At 41.0% G+C, this 27,277-nt stretch overlaps 1 protein-coding gene and 1 long non-coding RNA gene across 3 annotated transcripts in view; one reads left to right on the top strand and one right to left on the bottom strand.

The window, feature by feature from the left end:
• Window positions 1-16,953, bottom strand: part of LOC309451118 — a 22,403-nt gene extending 5,450 nt beyond the window's left edge. The window contains exon 1 of one of the 2 annotated variants that reach the window (XR_014186185.1): window positions 16,891-16,953. This is a non-coding gene — a long non-coding RNA (uncharacterized lncRNA). Of the gene's footprint in view, window positions 1-1,425; window positions 1,470-16,890 lie in introns of those variants that run through there. The other variant, XR_014186186.1, reaches the window with a different exon arrangement.
• PTGER4 (prostaglandin E receptor 4) lies at window positions 16,126-27,277 on the top strand. Its single transcript, XM_082074575.1, has 2 exons — window positions 16,126-17,460; window positions 25,114-27,277. The coding sequence occupies exons 1-2, from the start codon at window positions 16,630-16,632 to the stop codon at window positions 25,705-25,707; spliced, it is 1,425 nt and encodes a 474-aa protein (XP_081930701.1). The 5' UTR covers window positions 16,126-16,629; the 3' UTR covers window positions 25,708-27,277.

The raw sequence follows: 27,277 nt of genomic DNA, 5'->3' as shown, positions 1-27,277 counted from the left end.
CCTTTTCTTTTTATCTCTCCTGCTGACAAACATTCAATATTATGTAATTAAAAATACAATCCCATCTTAGTCAATGTTTACTTTCACTTCTGTTCCAGGATGTTTTCCATTGCCCTGATTACCGACGAGTAGCATACTTAATCTGCTAAATATACTGAATTTTAAAATAAATACTTTATCCAGGAAATGTGATTACTGACTGTTCAGGACTGTGTGTTCTCCAGTTCTCTTGGAAGAGTACCTGCCTCATCATTTTAACAACAGAAATGAACACATGACACAGAAAAAATATTAACAATCCACCTTTTTCACATGTTCAAGTCTCATTCAGGAAGGTTTAACTTTGTAAAAAAAAAAAAAACCACAGCAGTACTGTTTTTCAAACGAAAGCTGTTATAAGCAACATAAACACAGAAAATGTTTACATTAACAAGTAGTGTGGCAATAGGAGCAGATCTGTATTTGCAAACCTGGAAATGGAAAAACAAACAAAAAGCACCAGGTATATTTCCTGGTTTACAGTGTCCAGCAGAATGGAGATCCAGGCCATCAGAGATACCATAGACATGAGGCAAACCCAACAGGAGTCAGTGTTCACTGGAGTCTCTGACAAATAAAGATGTGTTCACACACACATGCAAAGAGCACAAGCGAAGGCATTACTCAGAAGCAAAAGGATAGAGAAACATGTGGGACAACTTTATAATTACCCAGGAAGCACTGACATGGGTAGTACTCTGACTCAAGCAGGAGGGAAATGCTGGACTTATCAGGGAAACATTCTTGGAAAGCAAAATTGAGACTGCCTACAAGAGGAGATATTTCAAACTGTTTCTCTTCCATTGCATCATTGAAATGGCATACTGAAACGAAGCAATAAATTTCCTCTCAGATATTTATTCAGTCTGTCATCCTGAACTAAATATCATGTAAAGTACGCTGTCATTGCTGTTTATCCCTATAGATCAGCCAGTATAGATCTGTAAAGATCTGCACAGAGTCATTTTTTGAGTGAAAATCTCCATATTAGTCATTTTTTTGCAATCTAATCTCTATGAAGACAAAGGCCTGCCTTTCAAAAATCTAAAATTGAAAGCCTCAAGTTATTGATGTAAATAACTAGACAAAAGTTTCTGAAATGTAGATTTCAACAGGACAACAAGTAAATCCTTTGTCAAACTTTTCTTAAACTGCAGCTATCTTTAGCAAAAAGAAACCATCCAGCCATCATGGTAAAGACTCAGGAACAAGTTGAAGACCAAACAGCAAGAGCAAGTTGAAAAGCAAAGGGTAAAGGGTAGTCCTACTGAAAAAATAAATTCCGCTAAGGTCTGAGCTCCCTTCTTGAAAACTACTAGCATCCTCTCTCAGTGTGCTTTTTAAATGCAGTTCATTAATGCCTAATACTGTAAAAAAATTACACACCTTAGTAGTCCTTCAATCCTGAGGATATAATCTCCACAAGTAATGTGCTCAGTCTATTATGTCTACTGGAAATAGAGCTGTTTAGTTGTTCCTTTCCCTAAACTGTTCATCTGCTGTCAGTTTAAATCTCTTGTGCAATATTTGAGCCTTCCAGTTACTGTAACAGCAATTTTAGCTTTCAGAAGGCTTCCCCTTCCTCTTAAAGACTGAAATTTGTTTTGCAATTCCGTTCATTTTATTTATAAATATTTAATTTTCATATGCCTCCTTAACATTTGTTCTAAGTGGATAGTAACATGAATTTATTATGAAGTGTATTTATCTTCCTGTACCTCATTAGTGCTCAAGAGTTCTCTTGCTCTACAAAGCATTCTGCTAAACAAACTTCTGGAGGCTGAATTTAAGCTCATGGACAGAATGAAGCACAAATTTAGTATGCAGTTCTTCTTTTATGTCCCTCTGCAATCTTCATCAAAACCACATGACCTGCTGGAGTCGAGAAACAGCATTAAGGCTGGTGATCTGAAAACAGGAGAGATGATCTGGATTAGTGTTAACTTCTCTGTTCCCTACACAATTGCATCAACATTATTTCCAGGAATAAGCCAAAGTGGCAGCTTTGGGGGTAATAAACACACACGCAACCTAAGAAAAAGGGAAGAAAAAAAGCCAGTCCTTAAAATGAAACAAGAAACTCTGAGTCAGAATGTGTAGTTGTTATCCAATATTATAATACTTTATACTAGCTGTTATCCAAAATTACATTAGGTTTACTCACTGTTCATGTCTCTCACTTAACTGAATGAATTGGACAGTTCAAACTGAATTTGAAGCTGCTTGGAAAAAAAAAAAAAAGAGAAAGAAAGAATGAAATTAAGAATATATAAAAAGTTCTAAGATTCAAAAAGAACCCCTCCTCCCTCCCCCCCAAAAAAAGCCAAAAACAAACATACAAAACCAACCCCAAAACAAACAGACAAACAAACAAACAAACAAACAAACAAACAAACTCACCACCACAAATTCCTAACATACAGCTTGTTAGTGAAGGAATAACTGATGAAGGAAATAACTAACAAAGAAATAATGGAACTTTTAGCCCATCTGCACATCTCATTATGACAATGGCTGATGACATTTTCAATGTACCTTCAATTCCATCACAGGTATCAATTATCCTGCTAACATAAATATCCTGAAAACACCCGCCAAGAACAACACAGCGTGATTTAAATCTAATTTGACTTAGGTGCATCACTACCATTTCATAGAAACAGGTTGCAATTAATGGAATTTTATTTGTAAGTTTAAAATATTTATGATGCAACTTTCTTGGCTGACTATCAAAAACTCTCTGACCTCTTCCCCATTAAGGAGAAATTAGAGAGAAGTTAGTAGCTGGGCAATTTCAAGCATATCTGCATACTTCTTCCCCTGAAGCCAGCATCACAACTACTTTAGGTTTTATTGGTAAGTTCACAAAGGGAATATGATTTTCTCATTAATACCAAATAATTTGGGACCTGGAGAGAAAAAAAGCGTAGAAGCAGTTAATTCAGTATTGAATTATGTTATCAGAAATCACTGCAATGCTAAACCCCTTGAATACAGTAACTAAGTACAACAGTCTAAGTGAAAACCATACATTACACTTATTATTGTTGGCTTAATGCAGCACAGAGAAAAAAATTAAATAACACTGCAAACATTTAACAAAAGTATTAAAAAATGAGTGCTTTTACTCTGCACAGATAAAAGGGCTAGATAATGTATGTTGAGAATGAAAGAAAATGCATTACACTCTTAAATCAGTGCGAAAGCATATAGTCAAAACTAGCTCTGCTGGTCCTCTTGAAACATCATGATTATCCATTCTCTTTAAAATGTACTGATACTAATATCTGTGTGTACTTCAGGTAGAACAACTAGTATTTTGAAAAGTTCATGCTGGTCTGCTAGAATAAATACTGCAGTTCTTCATGTCACTAAAATACCCATTAATCTGCCATACTGTGATATTTCTGACATTTGGGTTACTATTATAATAGCCTTTAAACCAGGTTTTATAGTTTAGAAATGATTAGGTTTTGCTCTAACACATTCTCTTCTTATTCCCAGACCAAACACAATGCTCAGAACTGCCAGTAAGGTCCCACAATAACAGACACACTTTTTCAAAATACTGTTCACTACAGATGCCTCTGGCATTTAAGTTTCCTGAGTAGGAACTCCTCCAAAAATTAATGTCTATGACATCAGCTTTTGTACTAACAATAACTAGATACTAGACATTTACAGAAATCACTTATTTTATTACAGAAATTTCTGGGCTTATTGGGGGTTTTCTTAGCTACTGTGAGTGTCTTAACAAGCACACTATTTATTAGCAAAGCCTTATGACATTGAAAACAAACTACCATAGCCAGTTTAGCCTTCTTGACTATTTCTGAATACCACTAAAAAACGTGGTTTGCAGTGAAGTGCTAACTTTAACACCTACCACAATTTTTAAGATTGAAGTCACTAGTATGTGCTTAGTACATGGCAACTCAGATCATATCAGGTTACAGCCTGACAATACAATTCAGTTATTGTTGTTGTTGTTGTTGTTGTTGTTGTTGTTGTTATTACAGCTTCAGTTATTATTACAGCTTCAGTTATTATTACAGGAAAGGAAAAAAAATCCTTGACAGTATAATTATTATCAAAGAAACAGAACGAAGATCCATAATCTGCATAATTCCCAAATGCCAGAAAAGTTCAGCTCATTAATAGAAACATGATTGGTATAGGCCATGTCTACTATTTAAACCTCTATACATTTTTATAGGATACAGGACGAACCATTAATCTCTCAAAAGATGACTACTGATGACTATCCAGTAAAATAATAAACAAAAACTAGGATAATAATTCAGATAAAATAGATTGATTAGTTCCTGTAGGAAACAAGTGAGCAGAAAGAACATTGATACCATCATTGTCATATATTAGTCAAGTTGGCTAGTATGGTATCAGAAAGCACTCCAATAAGGAAGTGATGAAAGTTAAAAACAACCTACAGAAACCATTGGTAGGATAATCAGCTTTGAACAGATACATGATGTAGCGTATTTGAAGGAGCAATTTTAGACATGGAATCTACCAAAAAGGAACTGAGACATTCTTGCAAGACTAAGTGGCAACAGATATGGAAGTAGGAAGCCATGAAAATAAGAGACTCAAAAAAGAGGTTTGATAGATGCATACAACACGAAAACAATCAAAGCAGTGATAGCAGTTCAAGAGATTACATGGGACTTTAACAGTACCTTACATTTTCAGCATTGACGTGCATCGTTAGATCTGTAAAAGTATACTACAGGTAGGTTTTAGATGTTTGATTTGGTGCTTAAGATCCAAAATCAGATATTCAGCATCACGACTGCTACTTGACCCTGAATATCAGCACATTCAGTTTCCATTGCTCAAGATAGCTAACATGTCTAGTACCATCTTAATTTTAATCAATTTCATTTCTGTGGATAGTTACACATTCCTCTGCTCCCCTCAGCTGTGACACCCTAATCAAGGACATCCTCAGAAAACCAGGCTGAAGACAGACAGCAAGACTCATGACAAGCATTCCCTAAAGATGGGGCTTAAAACCCATGTCTCTGTACTCCCAGATGTGTGAGCTAATCTGTAAACTGATCCTCTTTTGCACTCCCAATTAATATTTAATTATTCCACACAAAGCAAAACACCTTCAAAAGGAGCCACTGCAACCATTCCACCTCTGAGTATTTTATAGCCAGGATGCTTTCCTGGAAGATAGGAGACGCTGATTAGAGCTCCCTCCGGCAGAGGAAGGCACAAAACGCAAGCCTGCTGCCTTTTAACTGCTGAGCTAGTGCATAGCATGCATTGGGAGTGGCAGGCAAGGAACAGAACAGTCAGAGTTTTTGAACAAAAAAGGCAATATGGCCAATTTCAGGAAAGGGATCCTGAGCTGAAGGAGACCATGGTATCCAAATCCCAGACAATGACACTGCTTAAGGCACTCCCTTATCTGAAGTTCTTTTCAAGATCTCTCCCACGCAGCTCTCCACTCAGCTTGCTGGGATTTGCCATATAACCCTCCTTTTCAGAGGGGCTGCCTAAGCAACTAACCTTAATGATGCTAATTCACCAACACCGAGCACCAAGGCACTGCAAAGCTCAAAGGTACAGCAACTTGTGCTTCTCTTTGTGAGTGTGGTGCCCAGACAGTTATAGGAGAGGTCAAGAAGCAAGGTGTCACTGCCAGAGCAGTGAAATAACATGGATGACTTGGGCAGCAGCACCATTCTGAGTGGACACAAGGCAATACAGTTTAAAAGGGAGCAGCCCAGACTCAGAGCACTTACTGTAACTCAATGGAAGGTCATGAGGAAATGAAGAAAACCTTTTGGATACACCGTGACATTCAGAAGAAAAATGAGCCTACTCCAACTACACTTCTCCACATGCTCCCGTTGTGTTCCTCTCTTCCATTATTTCCAGTCTTATCACCAAACCTTCCATAATTTGTATGCCACACCAGCTGTCTTCTTGAAAGCTACCATCTTTCCACAGCCTTATAGATAATATCACTTCTCTCATCACACTTATAAAATTAGCATGATTAACCATTAATCATTAAAATAAAACATTCTATGTGTATCTCTCTCCCTGAACATACATAAAATTATTTTAGATTATTTGTAACATAGAGTGTAATTTCCCCTAATTAGGGATACTGGGTTAGATTCTCAGTTGTGATATGAATCATTATATTTCCAAGAAACTATCTGATTTACCTCACATGAATATCTCACTTGTCTAATTAATATGCATCAGGACATTATGCAGGAATGCTTTCCACATGGCATGCATGTCCATGAATTCAGTGATACATCACACACATTCCTTCCAGGCCCAAGATGTCAGAGAAGGTGTCCCACAACACTGCTACAGTTGCACCTGTTCAGGTAGGTGCGGTTGAAGCATTACAGCAATAAGCACATTAGATACACATGCAGGAATGAGTTACAAATGAGATGGCATAATAACTTCAAGATTTCCATAGGCCATTATCATTCAAAAAGAAACACTGCTCCTTTGCATTGTTTTCCTTCTTCTTTCTTGTCAGTATATCCCATAGCACAGAAATACTTAGTACAAAACTTAATACATCCTGAGCTATCATTTTTCTGACAACTGCCCAGTCATTTCCAGGATTAGACAACACATGTCACACATGTGAAAGTCATCTTATCTAGGCAAGGGTGGGTGGCACACGGACACTTCATTTACTGTACTAAAACAAACAATCATAAAGCGCAACCTTTCGCATGACATGGTGGCAGCTTCAATCTTCTTTTTTTCTTCCTTCTCAGATTAGATAAGGACTACAGCCACTCCATTTCCTAAATCCATCCTCAAGTTCTTAAACAATTCTTCCAACTGAAACCAAATCAAAAAAACACAACAACAAAGCCACATTCAAAGCACTGCAGAAACACTGCAGTGCACTTAAGTTTTTTCATGCTGTACAACAAGGAAAGAATCATGTAGAGTTCCTCATGAATGTTTGGACCTCAGCAACCAACCACCTTTCTAAAGTTAATACTAGGCTCAGCAGCACTGCACAAGATAACACAAGCCTGTATGATCACAGGTAATTACTCATACTCTGTGCGATTTGAGCTTTCATCACAATACCAAAACTGTTACAGCTGCATACAGTAGCTGTAGCAACTGAATGTTTAGTCAAGAGTATTTACATTATCTAAATGTCTCATCTAAAATGTGCACGCATGTAAAATTCAGCTACATTTTACCAATATACGTACTGAAATGCTATAGAAATGAGAAGCAACGATGCCAAGGTACATAAACCAAGGTTTATCTTGTGAAAAGTTACGATTCCTGTTGACATGTAGAAGTTCAGGCTGTTGCAATCAAAAGGCGTGTTTGCAAGTCTAACATTTATAATTACACAAACATTCCCCCACCCTTAATGTCAAACACACGGAATGCCTTTCTGACAGTGAGAGGCTTTCCAGCTGGTGAAGAAAACAGCACCAGGAATTCAATTTGTATATTATTTTAAACTTTTATCTATCTACATTTCCAAAGAGAATGGAGTTCATTTTTGTTCCAGTCTGCTACTCTAATGCAGTCAGATGCTATAATAATGGATAGGATATATAAATATCAGACATACTTATGAAGATTCACTTAAAAACTGCTCGAAAATATTGCTAAGCTAATGCATACCTTTAATAGACGGTAAACTGTTCATTATAGAATGCAGAGGTTCAACGTTTATTTATGCCTATTTAAAGTATATTAATTGCTAACAGATACATTCTCCATCTGTGACAAGCTTACACTCTCAATTAACCAGACATTAGCCCTTTGAAAACTGCTTACCATGAAACAGTATAAAGTTCAAACTAAATACACTGGATCAACTATAAAGGGGTCTGTCTCCTCCAGACAAAGCTATTTCCACTTTGGAAGGCAACAGAGTCAACCGAAAATGCAAGGGATGGGCAAGTAACCTTTCTGGCACCAACCTTTTTGTGACCCTGGAAAAACTGTCCCGGGTTCCTACACCTTCTCCTGCCTGTCTGGTGTTTAGACAATAGTGATCTTGGATAGGTATTCAGGCCTGGAACCATCCCATGTTAGTAAGATACCTAACCAAAGTGCCTGCCCCAAAAGACTAATTGCCTAGGCTTCTTGTATAATTGGTGGAGACCATGACATAAATCTTCTATTGATCCATACAAAAGCTCTTCTGTACTCCTTTGATCATGTAGAATACGGGTTTAAAAATGGAATCAAGGTAATTGATTATACCTGTGTTGCTTCAGAATAAAGAATTTAGATACATTTTCCTCCTTGACATAGTCTAGGTTTTTTTCCTATAAATAGAAAACAATAATGTATCATTTCTGAAAGCAAATTCAAAACCAGGAGAGGGGGGGAAAAGGCTGTAACACAGAGGGATGAGGCTAGATTTGACTTACAGGCCTATCTTTCTAAAGACTTTCTATATGACTCAGACATATATTGGGAAAAAAAAAAAAAAAGTTGCATATACCACAGGGAAAACTCTGAGTGACAGTAATGCCAAGATAAAACTAGCCATGGAAGCCTTTCTGTGGACGTAATTGACAGTAATCATATTCACAGGTTTCTTAATGGAGTACTGCTGCTTTCATTTTTTTCAGCACAAATGATACAGGTGTTCAAAATTAAAATATGCAGCATAGTACTGATCACATTAGGCTTCTGATTAAGATGAAAAAAATGATAAATATTAGTTGCTATTGCGTTATTTACTATTCAGTTAGGTGGTTTATTAAGGGCTGTGTTCAAAATTTCACATGCCAGCTCAAGATCCGCAGAGGCTCAAAGCAGCCTGAAGTATAGACCCATGCTTAGTTTTCCTCATAGGACTCTCAGACCACACCCTGCCTTTTCTTTCTATGATCATTCCAGAAATCAGGTAAAATGGCTAACATCCATGAGGAGGTGAAACGCTGCTTTGAATGGAAACTAATTCTGAGGACTTCATGGAACTGTGGCATCGGAATGGCTGCGGATCCACAAATCTCTTCTGTCATCCCTTCCAGGATCCAGTGGTCTCTGCACTCCCTCATGCTCTTACATCAGAAGAGCTTCTGCTGCACTTCAGGACTGACAAGACACAGAAGCTCAGCAGCAGGACTGCTTCCTGACAACCAGTTTAAAATAAATTATTAGAGGACAACACACAAAGAGTACCCCCCTAGTCAGCACATACTATCAGTGTAGCAGAGAGCAGATGCAGGTGGGTACTATCACAACAATCCACAAACATACGTTCTCCTTAACATAAGCTGCTGTAGCAGTGTGTAGAGTGGAAGAAATAAGGGTGACAGATACCATACCCAGCAGAACCACTTCCAACTTTGTACCAGGCTTTAAGTGGTAGGCGTCTCACTACCACAGCTAAGATGTCCCTGCCCTAAAGAGCAAAAATCAGGCACAATTGTATCAGTCCATATCTCAAACGAGTTTTTAAGCAACTATAAACAAGCTGGATGCTCCAGATAGAGAAATTCTATGCATGTGGCATAAAAAATATTTCATGTTGTACCTGCTTTACTAGCTAACAAATGAAAGTTAAGTAGCTCATAAGCATCAGGCTGATAATGCAACTGTTCCCAGCATAAGTAAACTGCAGTAATTATTAAAGAACAAACGAAGCACTTGGTAGCAGGACTACTGTTGAACTTGGCTGTTTTTTCCAGTTCCAGTCTAAGAACATATCGTAGCCTAACAGTATGTTTTTCAGCATTTGTTAATCTGATGAGGTCAGTCTGTTGAAGTTAATTTTTATTGCCCTATCTCAAATAAAACTAAATGGGAATCATTATGTTACCTTTCCTGATCATGCCTTCAACACACCTAGCTTCCTAGAGGATAAACTACCCTCTGCTGGAATAACAGAGAATTTACAGAAAAGAAAACATTTCCTTAAAGACTTCTTGCAAAGCTTTTTAAAAGCACTCAGCTGCGAATATAGCTTATCATTTGCTGCAGGCTTACTAAAGCTGGGTTTATTCAAATGATTTTGCAACCAGTGTCCTCTCAAAGATAACTGACCTACTACACGACTCATTCCCACAAAATTAGCCTTTTTCCAATGAGCATAAGTAGCTTTTTCTTAGAACCAAGTTTCTGATTTACAAATAGTATCCAGTCGCTTGTTGGTTTGTATTATTTTTCTTGGTCCTGGATCTTTCAGAATTCAAAGCTTAATGTGATCTAATTCACTCCATGCAAGATTTGATTCCATACAGTAGCTGTATAGCACACAAGAACTTTCCAAATAATTGCAATGGCAAGTATTTATAAAAAGGAAAAATCTTCCCCAAATTGCTCAGTCCCAGCATTTATTAGAATTCTTCCACCAGGCAATGGAAGAGCTGTTGCATTGCACTATTAATTGTTAATCCATCCTGACAGCTGGAAGCACTTTCAAACCCAACTCCACATGGGCAGGATAGTACAAGAAGAAAGTTCTATTAAACTTTCAGCTGATCGTAACTCACACCTAGCCTCAAATCACACGCCCATGCCAGCCTTCATGCTGCAGAGGTAGCATAGAGCCTCAGCATGTACTATAAAGGATTCTGCCCTCTTTCCGAAGATGTTCTAGGTATCTTCACAAAAGAAATCAAATTTCACCTCAAAATTACTGACAATCTTCTAGGAGTGCTTCACCAGGAGAACAGAGAATACAATTTGTACAGAGATAGTGCATTTTCCAGAGAAACTTCAGTTTATTTTACAAGGAGGTGTTGAAAAAAAAACCAACAAAGCCAAGTATGACAACAAAGAAAGGAATGCTACAAAACCGTATCATGGGTTAAGCCACTTCCATGGCTGCTAATCTGGCTGCAAAAATCACAGGTCCACTGACTTCATCACAGGTGTCTTTGGTACACAGCCTGATAAAAGTACGCTTGATAAAAGTTTCAGCTTTCAAACAGAAATGCTCAGCTTCAATTATTTCTTCAAAGCTACAGAATATGTCTAACGCACTCCCCAGTCCCGTTATCACACCTCCAGAAAAAAGAAAAAAAACAAAAAACAACAGAAGGAAGGTTGCCACTTGGTTGAAATTTCTAGCACACTGATACCATCACAGAGTTACAGCCAGGATCCTCAGACAGAGTGTTCAGTCTTCACATCTCTCACGGAAAACCTGCAGAATGTATCGGGTCGAATAGGACCTGACAGATGACGATTTCCTGTGTGGTGCTGGGGTGTTTCAGCTTCCGACACAGCTGTCGGTACAGCACCTTGTCACAACAAAATGAACCACCACACGCAGCCAACTGCAGAAAGCCAAAACAATGCAAACATTTCCTAATATTTACAAAGTTTATTCCGACGCTCCCTGTAATACCAATCTAGCAAGTGTTTTAAAAAGATATTAGTTTACTTAAGTGAAGGTGCCACCGTTTGTGCCCAAGATGAATTTAATTAATAACTTTTTTTTTTTTTCTGCATAAGGTCTGACTTAGCTACTGTAACTTGTTACTTGTACCTCATCAGGTAAGACCTGAAATAGCCAAAATTATTTTAAGCACTCCAAAATATGAAAATATGTTGACAGATAATTCTAATAGTGCTCTTTTATGAACTTCCCTTTTAAGCTGTTGGCCTCTGAAAGGTAAGAAAGAACTGCCAAACTGAAAAAAAAAACAACAAACAAACAAAAACCCAACATCAACCCACAAAACTGAAAAAACAGTATAAGCAACAGCTGAGGAAGAAGCTATCTTAATCTATAGTGCTGCAAAGAAACGGGCTGGAAAAAACAAACAAACATACAAACTTAACAGCATTTTAACCATTAATGCAGGCTTCCTAACTGCTAAAATAAAACTACCTACTGCTGCAGTGACAAATGGTATCACAGAGGAAAAAGTCAGTGTACAGCAAAGATTAACAGCATCGTTTAAACAGGAAAAAACCCTCAAACTGCAGTAGCGTGATTGACTAACATGGAACACATGACTGTGGAGTGAATTACAGATCTGTGTTTCTTGGCACGACAGTGTCCTATGGGGGAGCAGAGGTGCCTTGCACGCCAGCACAGCGTCAGGTCCCCTGGCAGGGGCATTTGCAGCTCTTTCCCAGACAGTCACACAGTGAGAAGCACAGGGACAGGATGGGACAGGGCTGCTCTCACTCCCCAGAGAATTCCCCTGCCCAGCAAAATCCCCTGTTCATAAAGATGTCTTATCAGGTACAACGGAAATGTGCCAGAAGTGCTAGTAATATTGCTAGCCATACTAGTAATAACCAGAACTCTTAAAATAAATTTAATACTGTTACTGTCTGTGATGATTTTATATGAAAATATGTGGGCAGGAAAATATTATAGGCTTAAAATATAAACTTATCAACTTACAATGTTACTTCTATTCAAATTATATTACAGAATTGCCTACTTCCTTTCACACATTTTTTCAGCTAACTCCTTGCATATTTTTGCTTTTCTACTGATTAATTAAAGATTATTATGTAATATTTGATCCAGTCTCTTTCCATTGTCTATTAATAATGATTTTATTTTGGCATACAGAGTTTAGTCTAATGTTTGTTTGTTTGTTTGTTTTCCTGAAAAACTTTATTTGTCAAAAGCATGACAGCTAAACAAAAAATTAAGCAAAAAGGCAACAAGAAAGTTTTCCCACAGCTAAACTTTCCACCAGAGAAAGGTTGACCCATGTCAAGTAAGTCAAGAATGTTACTGAATTTCAGATATTTAATCAGACTTCACCATGCAAGATGTTTTTCAGACCTGCAACACATCAAGAGCTCAGTCCAAAGTTTACAAAATTGGCTGTATAGCCACTTTTACTGCCAGCTGAACACACAGCTACTTCATAAGTGGAGGCCAGCGGAGCACCTCCAGAAAATAGCCACCAATTCATGTGCCTACATGAGCATTTGGGTGCTAAAATCACAGTTACATATAGCTTAGAGAGCTTTGCATAGTTCATTTGTCCATATTCCAGCTGCCTCTGAGCAACACAGGTAAGGTTTTGGACATATCAGCTGGCTAAAGGAGCTTTATAAGCAACATCACGTGGCAGCTGAGACACACTGAATAAATATGAGCCTTGGAAGAAGAAAAAACAACATCAAGTATTGTAATTTAAATATTTCACCAAGCTAGAAATATGACCATAGTTGGTTATAGAAGCTCGTTTAATCAAGCTATAGTAGTTGATTCATGTATTTCACTATTAATCTTTTAGAAATTGTGACAACATTAAAACCAGAAAAAGTTTACTCTGCAGCAAGTAAAAGTTTATCCTAATAACTTCCAGTGTGCATGTTTTCTATCTAGTATTTTTCATATTAATTAGATTTTTTCCATGGATGATTGTAACTCCAAAGATTTCTATTTTTCTACATTATATTTTTGACTTATCACCTAAGTGGTTTTCACACAAACAGAAGTTTTCCACTGGTTACTCAGTGCTACAACGTGTGACATTGCTGCTATGACAGCCTGTCTACTCATGTTGCAAGTGGAATTTCTTCAGTTTTTCAGTTCCACTTTAAGTGTCTTCATTGCTCTGAAGACTAAGGCTTTTGTGTGATTATACTTTTCATCTTGACTAGGAGTTCTAGTTATCAGAACCACCAGATCAAAGGGAAACTCCTAAAATTTACTGATTCTTTCCTAATAACTCTAAAAGTTTTACACCATGGGTAGATACAATAAGCTCACATCCACACATCTGTGACTGATTTCTATCATATTCTCTAGTTAAAGAACTATTTCACAAAACTGATCTTAATATCCTTGCACTCAAAACTATGCTTTTGTTGTTTTTTCACTGATTTTCCTAGCTTCCCTGTATTTTTAATTATTTCCTTAGATGTATCCATTATAACACAGACCTCACAGAATGAAAAATACTGTTCAGTCCTTCATGTACACACATGTGTATATGTACCCACAGAAGGACATGAGCACCCTCTACTATACATTGAGGCTTCTGAGGACATGCAGTCTGTTATGAGACAGTCAAAAGAGCTCCCAAGACTGGATCTGTGGGTAAGAAAATAAAAGGAAAAAAACCACACAGAAACACAGAAACATAAATAATTTCCTCTGCCCTTAGTTATTAAGAAAATTTGAACCACTTCAGGAAAGCAAGGTAATTATTTTCTTACACTAGAAATGACTGCTGCACCTGTGTTAACTTAATCCCATATTATGGCCTCTAATGTCAGAGCACCAAAGTCTCAGTGTAGGAAACGACTGTTGAGAAATCTTGTGCAATTACACCACCTGAATCCAGAGCTTTCTCTCCACCTGGGTCAGCTTTCCTGGAACAGAAAGCTGTTTAGAAGATAAGAAAAAACAACCTTTGTGCTGTGCTTTCTTTTCAAAGTATTTGAAGTGCTTATAATTTGCTTCTGACTATTAGGCAAATCTAACTAAGCAATCTCTACTCCCACATGTAGCTCTGTGCTTGTGACAGAACGATTCTCAAATTTTGTAAAAGATAGAGAGCTGTCAAAACTAGCAAAACATTTAAAAAGTTCTATTTTCTCTGAGCAGACCAGACTGCCACACTACTATCATTTATCTATGTATGCGTTATTTCAAAACCAACTATTTTTTCTAAAACTGAATTTTAGTTTTCAAAGCAATTAGACAACAACACTAAAAAGCTGATCAAATAAAATATTGCGTTTTTTCATGTCTGTTCATACAGCATTGAAAACCGAAACCCTTTCCCACCGTGCACATTTGTTCTTTCTCGTGTATGTTGTTCTGTCAGTACTTTTGCTGTCAGTATGTCACATTATTGTGACTTTACTGAATGCACACAAATCCACAGACATCACTTCCAAAGGCTTAAAACAGGAGAGGGTGGAGGACAGTAAGACTGGAAAAGATCAGACTTTTGTAATATATTTTGCCTTAATGTCAGAGAAGAGATTCTTGTAAGGATATAAATGTCATCCTTAGGCACAGGTTTTGTGTCCCTCATAGCAACCGATGTCACCTACTGTATTAGAAAGGGCGCTAAACCAGCTAGACCTGGGTATCAGATTCACTGCCGACCCAACAGTGTTAGCATAGATCACTACTACTTTCCCCTCCCGCAGAAACACCCATGTATGTACCTGTTGTGGTGGCAGGTTTTTGTGGATGTATCTGGACTAGAGACTCCACCACCATCACTGCCTGGGTGCAAGCCGACATGCAGGCATCCCATAAATGTGGCTGCTGTCCCTTCATCAGCCTGGCTGAAGACTGAACTAATCTTGAGGCTTTGCGAGCAAGTGTAACCCTATTTCCAATTCATACGTGGCAGTTTCGCCGTCAAGGCAAAACAAGTTGTTGAAACAAACACACAAACACATCCCTCGAAGGAACACACACCCTTCCTGAGTTCAGTAACCTCACTGATGAGAGGCCAGATACAAACAGCGCATCAGGAGATCCGCTCCCGGCAGCGCCAGCCGCCGGCCCTGCTCGACTGATGCGAGAGCGGCCGCTGCAGCCGTCGTGCTCCGGGCTGTCACCTCGCTGCGACTCCGCTCATCCCTGTAACAAACGGGCGCTGCCGCGGGTGACTCGGCAGCCGGCGGAAGCCTCCGGGGCACCGGCTCCCCCTCTCTCCGGGGGGCCGCGGGGGCACCAGCTCACCCCCTGCCCGCGGCCGGCGGGGCCCGGGACCCCGCCGGGCCCGGGACCTGCGCCAGGCCGGCGCCTCGGTGAACACGGCTCCCCCACAACGCCCGTCCATGGAAGGTGCGAGGAGCCCCCGCTCCCACCCACTAACGCGCAGGGACGGGCCGACTGAGGCACACGGTGCCTCCGTGCCGCGGAGCAGCAGACGGCCAAGCAGGTGCCCGCTCCGCGGGAGGTGCTCTCCGCTCCCTCACCCCCTTCCTTCCGCTGCCGCCGCCTCGCCCTCCGGGCGGCCCGGGGCGGAGGTGCCCGCGCCCGGCCCCGCGCAACCTGCCCTCAGCGCCGCGGCCAATGGGGCGAGAGGGCGGGGAGCAGCGGCGGGAGCTGCCCCGGCCGCCTCCGCGGCCGCCTCCGCCCTCTGCGACGAAACTCGGCGGGAGCGCCACGGGGAGTTAGACGGTCCCGCGACCCGCACCGCACCGCCGCGCCGGCCGGCGGGAGGCGATGAGCGGCGGCCACCGCGCTCCGGCACCTTCCCGCGCCGATCCCGGGGGCACCTGGTGCCGCCTCCTTCCCGCCCAGGGCCGCCCCAGCGCCGTGCTGAGCTCTCCCCGGCGTCGGGGCGAGAGGCGGTGAAGGCGGCTCCGCTCGGCTCCGCGCTCGGGCCGCCCCGATCCCCCTCCGGGCTGGGCGGCGGAGCGCTGCGGTCTGCGCGGGGAGAGCAGCGGCAGGAAGAGGCGGCCTCGGCTGCCCCGGCTGCGGGCGGTTGCTGCCGGACGGCACCCTGCTTCACCTCCTTTTTAGAAGTTTTTTTTTTCTATTTTCAACTAAACCGCACTATTATTTTTTTTTCCTCCCTCATTTTTATTTTCACGCTAAACTATCTGCTTCCCTCCTCTACTCTGCCTTTTCTTTTCGGACCCACTCTTACTTTCGCTCGACTCACCAGCAGCAGCGTGGGCATCATGTCCTTCAACCCCACCATCATGCCACCTGCGAACAGCTCTGCCAACGGGACTGCCAGCGGGGCGGAGGGCGGGAAGCCCCCCACCATCCCCACCGTCATGTTCATCTTCGGCGTCGTGGGCAACCTCATAGCTATCGTGGTGCTCTGCAAGTCCAGGAAGGAGCAGAAGGAGACCACTTTCTACACGCTGGTCTGTGGGCTGGCGGTAACTGATCTCTTGGGGACCTGCCTGGTGAGTCCAGTCACTATTGCCACTTACCTGCAGAACCGCTGGCCGGGAGGAGATGCACTGTGTGAGTACAGCTCCTTCATCCTCCTCTTCTTTGGACTCTCTGGCCTCAGCATTATCTGTGCCATGTCTATAGAGAGGTACCTGGCCATCAACCATGCCTATTTCTACAATCATTACGTAGACAAGAAGCTGGCGGGGCTCACGCTCTTTGCCATCTATGCTTCTAATGTCCTGTTCTGTGCCCTCCCCAGCATGGGGCTTGGCAAATCTACCTTGCAGTACCCTTACACTTGGTGTTTCATAGACTGGCGAACAAAGAAGGCCACTCATGCGGCATATTCCTACATGTACGCCGGCTTCAGCTCCTTCCTAATCATGGTCACTGTCATCTGCAACATCCTGGTGTGTGTGGCCCTCATTCGCATGCACCGCCAGTTCATGCGACGCACATCCTTGGGGACAGACACCACCTCCAGCCGTTTATCTGACTTTCGCAGACGCCGGAGCTTCCGTCGGATGGCTGGAGCAGAGATCCAGATGGTTATTCTGCTCATTGCCACTTCCCTGGTGGTGGTCATCTGCTCCATTCCCCTGGTGGTGAGTAAATTTTTGAAACCTTTCCTCTTTTCCACCACTCGCACCGTTGGTCTTTTCTCCTGCTAGACTGTGCCTGTAGGACAGACTCCTGTTTATCTGGTGCTGCAAATGGTTATAATAACTTAAAGGCTGTTAACATACATGCATGGGGAGAGAAAGTTGTGTTGATTTATATTTACAAGTAAAGAAACACACTTATCCCAAGTCCTGGGCTCCTTTGATTTGTTAAAATACAGCGCCAAAAATTCTCAATTATTTTTCCACTGCTCAATTGGAATCCACGCAGCAAAAATCTTACTGAGAGCTAAAGGCGCTTTAAAGTTCACTTCCAAAATTAATTTGTGATGAGTGAGGTTTGGGTCTGGCCTGCATTTCTGGATGTTTATTGTGTTTAAAAAATGTGCACGCTGTTGCTGAAGGGCACAGCAGTCCTTCATGTGCGGAAGCAGGAGAGAGCTCTGTTCACTTGGCACCAGTAACATGCAGAGTGCTTTGTGCCCAAAACCTGAGCTGAGCTTCCCCTCCCAAGGGATGCACCCACTACCTCTGGAGTGGATCCCACACAGACATCCCTCCAGCAGCTCCCTGCTGTGGGAGGAGTAAACTCTGTGGAACCACCTGTCTGTGTAATGCTCAGTTAAATGAGAGTTGGAGGAATCTGGCCCACATAAACCTAGAGATCATACTGAAATGTCAGACAACATTACCACTAACCATTTGCTAATTTTCTGAAATGGCTGATACAATTAGTGTCATTAAATTGAACATGCGGGATCCAGTTATTTCTATTCCTCCACCTTATCTCCAAGGAAGGCAAAAAGTACAATACCAGCTGGAGGCTCAGTTCTTACTTGCCACCCACCATAATAAAGCTTGGCAAACCTCTCTCCTCCTCTGGCTTGGAGACATTAAACAAATAGCTGGCTTGCCTTATTTGCCACCTTCCAAAACACAGTGTAGAGAGCCAAGCAGTGGTTGTCATACAGAAAGTGTTTTTAGAAGGATTGTTTTCAGGAGTGTTATTGTTGGTAGGGCGATCCCTTTGCCTTAAAGGGGCTACAATGTGTGTGAAATGCAGCTGGACAGCTGGGGACGTGAAACAAATAGTGTAGACCATGGTAAGGAAGTTTAGGGAAGTACATGTGAACAGGACTTGAGAGGTCAGCGAGTCCATCCCCCTGCTTTGGAGGAGCTGTAATCACAGGGGTCGGGCCTGTTTTGCCACATTACTGACATGAACAGGAGCCAGTGAAGTGTAGCTGTGCTGCAGCACCAGGGATCCAGCTGTCACTCAAGGCTGTCCCAGGTTCTTCGCGTTGTCATTTTGCATTGCACTGTGGCATGACTGAATGCGGTGCCCTGCGTTCGTTGCTTGGCATCCCGAGGAAGTCAAGAGGGGCTGTCGTGGGGTGTCGCTGGGAGCTGCACTTGTGTTAGGTGGGGAACCACGAGCAACCTGCCTGCAGCCCAGCTCCAGAACCAGCACGACTAAGACGATTTGCTGAGCGGGAGGCATCGGTTTGTGGAGTGGCCAGAACCCTGACAGTACCATGGGTTCACAGTCCCGAATTTGATTAATCGAGTGTTAGAACAGCTATTTCACAAAGGAACAATATTGTGTTTTCAAAAGACATATTCTTAATGCAGAGAATGGGTTCTGGGGATTACATACAGCGTTGTAATATGATACAGGGTATAGCTGAAAGACTTCAGCAGTTTCAGAAAAAAAGCCAAACCTTACCCTGTGGAGGAGCAGCTAGAGGAAGGCTGAGAAGTCTGAACATAAAATGCAAAATGGAATTGCTCGTATCTATCTGGAGCTATAATATTGAAACACACACACACAAAAAAAAGAAAGAATCAAGAGGGAGGGGTTACCCAAAATGGAACTGGATTGCTGACAGTTAAAATTAATGAACCTGCATGAGGCAAAGGGTTTATTATTTAAACAGTAGCTAGTGAAAAACTTGTATATAGCAGAAGGTACATCAAGGTGCAAGTGATGAAGTTGTGTAGCTCTCTCGCACCTTAATTTCAATACTTACCAAGACATATTGTTACCTTTGGAGTGTTCACATCAGTTAGTTTTTCCCTGCTAAAGCAGCACATCTTTTCTATATCTAATATGACGCAAGAAGCTGTCATTTCACTTAGGTGGATGACTAAGAAAAAAAGGAAGCTTTCTTCTAAAAAAAAAAAAAAAAAAACACAACAATAACCACATATATACACATCATCATAGTGTCCAACTGTGGTTAAAGTTCTTCCTTGTTAAGTAGCTTATATAAGTCATTTGCCTCTCCCTGTGGGAATAAGCTATAGCCATATATGCTTCCCTCTGCCATGGTGTACTGCAGTGTATGCTGCTGTATTAAGCCTGCTGGTTGCATATAGACTGAGGTTAAGAATTCAGATAAAAACTCAGAGAAGTGACACTTTTATGCTATAAATCCCTAGCAAGAGCCACTAGCAGAGATGATAAATCACTAATATAGACATACATTTTCATGAGTCAGAGAAGTTTCAGGGAGGCTCATCTATAACTGGACAGCCTGGCAGTCATCAAGAAGGTGCGAGTGGTAAGGTGCTGGTGGCAGCATGATTCAGATACACAAAGCAAGCTCAGAGGGTGCTTTGTGACTGAAGTTTTCTGATGAGCCGACTTCCCACTGATGATTTCAGCTGAATAAACCATCACTTAAGTCAAAGCAAAGCAACTTCTGAGAGACATAAACTTCTAACATTTTAGAATGAACACTTTCACAACATAATAAAATCACAGACAGAGGCAGTCCAGGAGGCTACTTTTATTAGGGCTCAACAAAAAATTTTCAAGTCTTAAAATATGGAATAGCTCTGAAATAATAAGCAAAGGCTTGCCTTGATTTTAAAAGTGGTTAAAGAACAGCAAGCTGAGTCACAAAGAACAGCAGTTTTTAATAATGAGATGCTCCAGCACTCAGTTTACGAGTAGGGTTGTTTAGTGTCTTAATGATTTATTCATAAAATCAGCAAAAATTTACAGTGACAACAAGTATTATAACAAAGTTACGGAGGATTGTGCAAAAGACTGAATGAATGAAAAGTTGAACAAAAAACATTACTGGAAGGGAAGTTTTTATATAACCTGATGGGTTCTCAATGTGCAGAAAGTGATGTGAAAGACAGGAAGAAGAATCTGACAACAGTTTAAAAATGAAATAAGGAAATACGTTATGTGCTGACTCTTGTCTGCACTCTGCACTGGTTATCTCATATTTTTAAATGTTTTGAGTTTTTAGAAAATAGTATTGGGCAGAATTTAAACTAGAGAATAAGTTATATTAGGAGAGATTTTGTCAAGAGTAGAGTAGAAATTATTATCAAGCTTTTAACAAAACAAACCAAACCCCAACCATACACTACTCATAGTCTGTAATCCACTTCCAGCAGTCTGTCAGATACTAAGATTTTTAAGTGCGTGATCTTTGTCTGATTCTGACCACTGAATTTTGTTGTTAAATTATGGTGAAGTGGAAAATAAAATGGGGATGCATATCTGGTTGATTGCATGAAATAATCAGAAGTTTCTAACTGAACTTTTAACAGTCTAAAAGTTTAGATTTTCTTTTGGCTTGGTCCATTTCAACTTTAAATATCAGGGAGTCTCTGCAGGCAACAGCAAGGTGGCAGACATGATTTTTAAGCAATGGAGTGGACACCAAGCCCTTGAGAGGCAAAGGTATTGACTTGTAGAGCTGTAAAACTTGTTCCTGCTTACTACTGTACAGTTTTTATATTTATCCTATCAGTATGTAGGGAGATTTTGAGGGCAGGTAGAATCTATGAAGACAATTACCAGGGTGACTGTAACTATGCAAGTCACTTTATAGTACTTCATAGGATTAGAAATCATCATTTGCATCTGTAGTTAGTGAAAAGGTAGAGCAACAAACAGCACACAAGACTGATCCTACAGGTACCTATCATTTGAGCGTAACCTCAACATACCTTGGAGCTATGCGCTTCTTAACACAATGGCGAACAAATTGCCAGTACTTTTAAGATAGATTGCCTGAATTCTACAGCTACAAAACAAACACATAAAATCTCTTTTGAGATTTTAGTTGTTGTAGTTTGCTTCTTTCTTTAATTAGGATTTCAAATTGCACAAATTCAAGCACCAGATTAGCTAAGTTAGTACTAGATTCCAGTTACTCGGCATTTACTTACAACGTGCAAGGCAATACCCTTTATCATACTACCTCCTGCAGCGGAAAACTTGTATCCAAAACAGGATACGTCTCTTGCTGTTCTTGTAGATGATACATAAGTAAACACTTTTTTCATCAATATGTAAAGAAATTATAAAACTGACATTCCGACACAGGTTGATTTTTACCTTATTTTGATGTAATCTCAGCAACAGGTCTGAATTGATAAATGCTTTTGACATTCAGGGAGGCTTCTAATAAAAGACATGGAACATTTCTGGGAATTAGAAACAGTTTTGTACAGTCTAAAGTTTTCACTAAATAGGTCCATTTTATGAATCTTTAACCTACATATGCCGCATATCTGTCAAAAGGAAATAAAGCACGCAGAGATAACGTAAATCAAGTTGTGCTGTGCAATTAGTGATTGTCCTTTTCAGCCACAGAGCCAGCACTTAAAGACTTTTTTGTCTTTCCATAAAGTCTGCCAGGTAGACAGAGAGAGGTGAAATAGGTACCTCAATCTCACATGCTGCTTATCAAAAGAACAATTCCACTATTAAATCACTGATGTGGAACTATAGCTCCAGTTAAAAAAAAAATTAAAAAAAAAAAAAAAAAAAAGTCAGGTCTCCAAAGGTGGACTGTGTACTTCTTCAGCCACCTCCAAGTGTGCCTTCTGGTTCTGTGATCTGGACGAATTTATCAGGAAATGCCCCTCCCTGTCACACCTCTGATCTTCCTGGTAATGACTGCCTTTGGTTGTATTAGCTGCTAGGAGGGCCCCACTCCCGCAGCGCTGTCCTTTGAACTCGGTCTCTCACACGTACCTTTCCCATGATCAACTGGTCAAATACATCGACCAGCATTTACACATTCTCAGGGTGTACTACCCTGTATAAGGAAATTTCAGTACATAAAAAGAAAAGGAGCATCCAGAAATGGCACCAGTTGAATCCCCTGGGGAAATTTGACCTTTTCATATGTTTGTATTTGTCATTTGTGTATGTATACATTTGACCTCTTATGATTTTGGGGGGGGAAAGGTCTCACACAAATGGCCAAGTAGGTATTTCAAACCCAGGTTTTAACCGATGGTCGACGACGTCGTGTCTGCCGGTTCCTCAGCCTTCCAGGCTGGAGAATCCCCACTGCTGCGTGTCAGGCCCCGCGCCGCTGTCGCCAACGGTAGCTTGACTTGCACAACGCGACAAACTGAGTCACGGAACCTGTCCCCACCTGCCCGGTTAACCCGCGGCTGCCCGTTCGGCCCGTTCCTGGCGCTGCCGGCGGGGTGCTCCTGCCACCTAGCGGCGCGCCCGGAACACTGCCCCCTTCCAGCCCTCCCCCGCGCAGCCTGCGGACGGAGAGAGGCCTTAATTAACGGCATCTTTATGGAATCGGCAATTAACACCAGCCCAACTGTCTGCGTTTAAAAATTCTGCCCTGCGGAGGGAACTGGTCTCGTCTCAGCCGGTGATACGTGGAGTCATGCAGAGGCAGGGGTACTGGGTAGGAGGCTAATCTAAAATAAATAATGAAAAAAAAATAAAGCAAGTATAGCTTAATAAAAGGAAAACACATACAAATAAGTTCAACATGCACACGAATACTCTTTGAAGTACCTGAATTGAATGTTTGGTTTAACGAAAAGATAAGGTTTGTAAATCAGTTGTCAAAAAGATATCTGCAGTATTAGAAATCATTAGGAAAGTTGCTAAGAATAAAACTCGTATTGCTCCATAAAGTCAAGATTTTCCTATATTCTGAATTCCATGGGCAGGTTTTGTTACTCATAAACCTAGAGAAAAGTGCTGAGAAGCAAAATACAAGCAATTATCAATTTGACAGTTGACTATATGCACAGAACTTATAAAGAGAGGCTCTGCATTATTTTAAACATACTCCACTGATAGCTTGGGAGCACACAGAACCTCTGAATTCTGACAAGCTGAATGCCACCACATTGCCCTGCTGCAGGAAAATTTCTCAAAAAAGAATTGCGAAAATTTTCACCACACCTAGTAAACTTCACATTCAGAGCTTCTAATAAAAATTACTTAGGAGGACTGTTCTAGTTTGGCTCTGGTTTATTCAAACACTTGCCTTCCTTCTCGTCTGTAACCTTCTCCCAACCAGGCAAGATTTGATCCATTTCAGGAGTAAAAGACCAAGGTTTAAAAAAAAGAGACAAAACCAAAACAGTACTAGATTTTTATTGTATGAGATTAAGAAGATAATTAAGGGATTTATTTTGACTTAATGAATCTGAAGAAAATAGCATCTTCCACTACCAATTCTTTTCAGTGTCTTTCCTAGACTTTCTTACCATTGAACACTGTGTAGGTCTTGCTAAAATGGAGGACAGCTACTTGAGACTGGTCAGCATAACAAACTGATATGATGTCTTCCTCTTTGGTGACACTGGAAAGATAACAATTGATATCAGAGAACTGGACTGTGCCTTTCTCACAGTAGCATTTACAAAAGTAGCTCATAAACCAGGACAGAGACTGGGTTACTGTTTTTTTTCTGGGATTCAAAGGAAGAAAATGAAGGAGACATTTCTTCGTAGAAGGCTGGAGCCTAATGAGTCTTAAATTTTGTGCATGATAAGCTAAAATTGCTACTTAAATAGTCACTTAATGCAGCAGCTTCAACATTTTAGTTTCTTGATCACTTCATCAGTATTTTTATGCTTTTGTAAGTAGAACCAAAATGCTGGCTTATGTAGGAGAGCAGAGCAGTCCAGTCTAGTGCTGCCATCACCTCATCATCTTGAGCTATTAAAAGTCTCATAGCTGGGGGACTTTTCCTTTTTTTTCTTTTTTCCTCAATTTCTCTTTTTCCAAAGCATGCTGCAACAAGCAAACACCTGAGGGTATATGAACAATCCCAGTAAGGAGATAGGTGCCAGCAAAATGCTTTTCTTAACCTGGGAATCAGCAGCTCTGGACTTTTTTCCAGAGTCTAGTGTACTTGGATTATAATCTATGTTTCAGTTTGTTTCTAAACAAACAATTATTAGACCTTTGCTAGAGGAACTGCTTGTCCAGGTCTCCTCATTCAGGTCTCTCATTACAAGTAGCGTGAGACTCAAGGTATACGAAGGAAGCAGGATATAGGATACATCTGTGCTCCTGGGTTCTGTCCCTTAATAAGGAATTTTAAAAAACAGCAGCCAGAAGCTGGAGGTTCAAGGATTAATTATGAGGGGAAGGAGAGAAACATTCCTTTCCTCCCTGTGTCAAAGGAGGCCAATTTACAGCAGTACATCTTTCTGATTTTTTTGGCATTTCAAAAAATAAACTCATGGCTGCCAATCTGAGATGCCTGGCAGACTCTTCTCTTGTCATAGCTTGCAGTTGCCAATCTAGATCTCTGCTTTGAAGTGTAAACTTTGATTTCCTGACGTAATTGTATAATTGTGTCTTTCTCTTCCCCTTGTCTCCTTGGGTAGGTCCGTGTCTTTGTGAACCAGCTGTACCAGCCAGAATCAGTGAGGGACGTGAAGCAAAACCCTGACCTGCAAGCCATCCGTATTGCCTCAGTGAACCCTATTTTGGACCCGTGGGTCTACATTCTCCTCCGCAAGACTGTGCTCAGCAAAGCCATTGAGAAGATCAAATGCCTCTTCTGTCGCATCGGAGGGGCTCGGAGGCAGCACTCGGGTGGCAATTTCAACTGCGTGGATGGCCGCAGGACGTCCTCTGCCATGTCAAGTCAGTCACCCTCCTTCATCTCCCGTGAGCTGAGGGAGATCAGCAGCACCTCACAAACGCTGCTCTACCCTCCGGAGCTGAGCGAAAGCAGCGTTGGGGGCCGCGTTCTGCTCCCAGGCCCCAGTGCCAGCTTGGCTCAGTCTGACACCACGTCAGTGAGGACTCTGCGTAGCTCGGAGACCTCAGACTCTTCACAGGGACAAGAGTCTGAGAGTGTCTTCCTGGTGAATGAAATCAGGTCTGGTGGCGGGGCCAGCTCTACAGCCAAGGGCACCCCTCTGCAGGTCACCTTTCCCACAGAGACATTGAATTTATCAGAAAAGTGTATATAAGATAGCCGTGAAAGGCATCAACCCTGGGGATACTTACCAGTACATTGGAAAAACTGGTGCAATAGATAGATGTTCTGCCTGTTTGAGGGGAGAAGGGTTCAGCTGTGCTCCAAAGGGCTATTTTTCTCTTGCTGTGTGATGGGTACATTTCTTTTAGACTACTGAGGACTGTGTGGAACAGACACTGCACTTGGGCCCTGCCATGAGAAATGGTACAAGGCAGGTCTAAAGGGACTGGAAACATGAACTGCCTTGTCTTGTTTGGGGACACAGGAGAGCTACTGAGCCTCCTGAAATTGAAAGACCCATCACTTTCTTTTTTCTTTCTTTCTTTCTTTCTTTCTTTGTTTTCCTTTCCAAATCTGGTAGAACTGTGTTTTCTCTCCCCATGGTTGCTCAGCTATCAAGAGTTTAAGCTTCTGGTACTAGAGCTGAATGTGAGGCAGCTGCTAGGAACTGGACACAGTTACTCCGACAGCTGCCTGGGGATGGATTTTAAAGTGTCTCACTAAAGCATGAAAATGTGAATTTTTACTCTTGTACATATATAAGGATTGAAAATATTTAAAAGTCTATTCTTCTCTATGAGAAGGTTTTCTATTAATACAAGGTATATAGAAACAATTGCCAGCCTTCTCTTCCCCCAATATTTCCTGCTGATAGGACATTCTTGGTTTAGATTTGTTGTCCAGGCTAGATTCACAGCTGATGTGATTATCTAGCTGAGAATACATAAGCACTTTCTGAGTGAAATGGGTATATGCGCGCTATTTAGAGAGAAAAAGAAAACACATCGTTTCAGTTAAGAATATTCCTGTTCCGTATATGTACATACTAAAAAGCCAGATTTTATTTATGTGCTGAGAGTGTTTCTCTGTATAACACATCCGCGCCTCTGTGAGTACTTGGGCCCATATTCTGCACACACTTAGGCACACACATAACATCGCCCATCAGAGTCCCTCTGCTGCCAGGGAGACTCCTGACTTGTAAAGTTGAGGACATATAGAAGTGCTTTCAATATCAGGGCCTAAAACTTTCAACCCCTGGTTAATAGTCTTAATATTCACTTTAGTTAAAGCATCACTGATGTAATAAAGGTATTTTTCGTAACATTTATCATTTTACTTTAAATAGTAAATAGAATTTTATGATTGTGTAATCTGATACTCCATCAAATAAATGTACAAAGCCATGGAGGAAGAATCTTCATTTAAAAGTATAGGTTGTATAGAAACATATCCTGGTCTTGCACCCCTAGAAAATAATTTGTTCCTAGAGTCTTAATGGCAAACACATCACCAAAAACAGCTGTTAACCACTGACAAAAAGGAGGTTTGTGTTTTATGTTGTAAGGGTTAGATCTTGTTGCAGAAACACTGTTTATCAAAATAATTCTGTACAGATATTTGGAGGATGTTTTGTCAAATACTAAGCATGTTATGCTGCTTAAAGTGTTTTCATGTGAAATGCTTCATTGTAATTTTGAGCCTTATGTTGATATGTTTAAGCAGTTGTACTGACCCAAGTAATTTTGGAGATCACAATTAAATGGAAATGTTCTGCTTGA

The sequence above is a fragment of the Streptopelia decaocto genome (genome assembly GCF_964273445.1).
Source record: "Streptopelia decaocto genome assembly, chromosome: Z".
In the NCBI taxonomy this organism is placed as follows: Eukaryota; Metazoa; Chordata; class Aves; order Columbiformes; family Columbidae; genus Streptopelia; species Streptopelia decaocto.
This window is presented reverse-complemented; position numbering and strand designations above follow the sequence as displayed.

Coding starts and splice junctions, on each gene's coding strand:
- PTGER4 (XM_082074575.1), top strand. CDS start 16,630: ATGTCCTTCAACCCCACCATCATGCCACCTGCGAACAGCTCTGCCAAC. Junction 17,461..25,113: donor TCTGCTCCATTCCCCTGGTG/GTGAGTAAATTT, acceptor CTCCTTGGGTAG/GTCCGTGTCTTTGTGAACCA.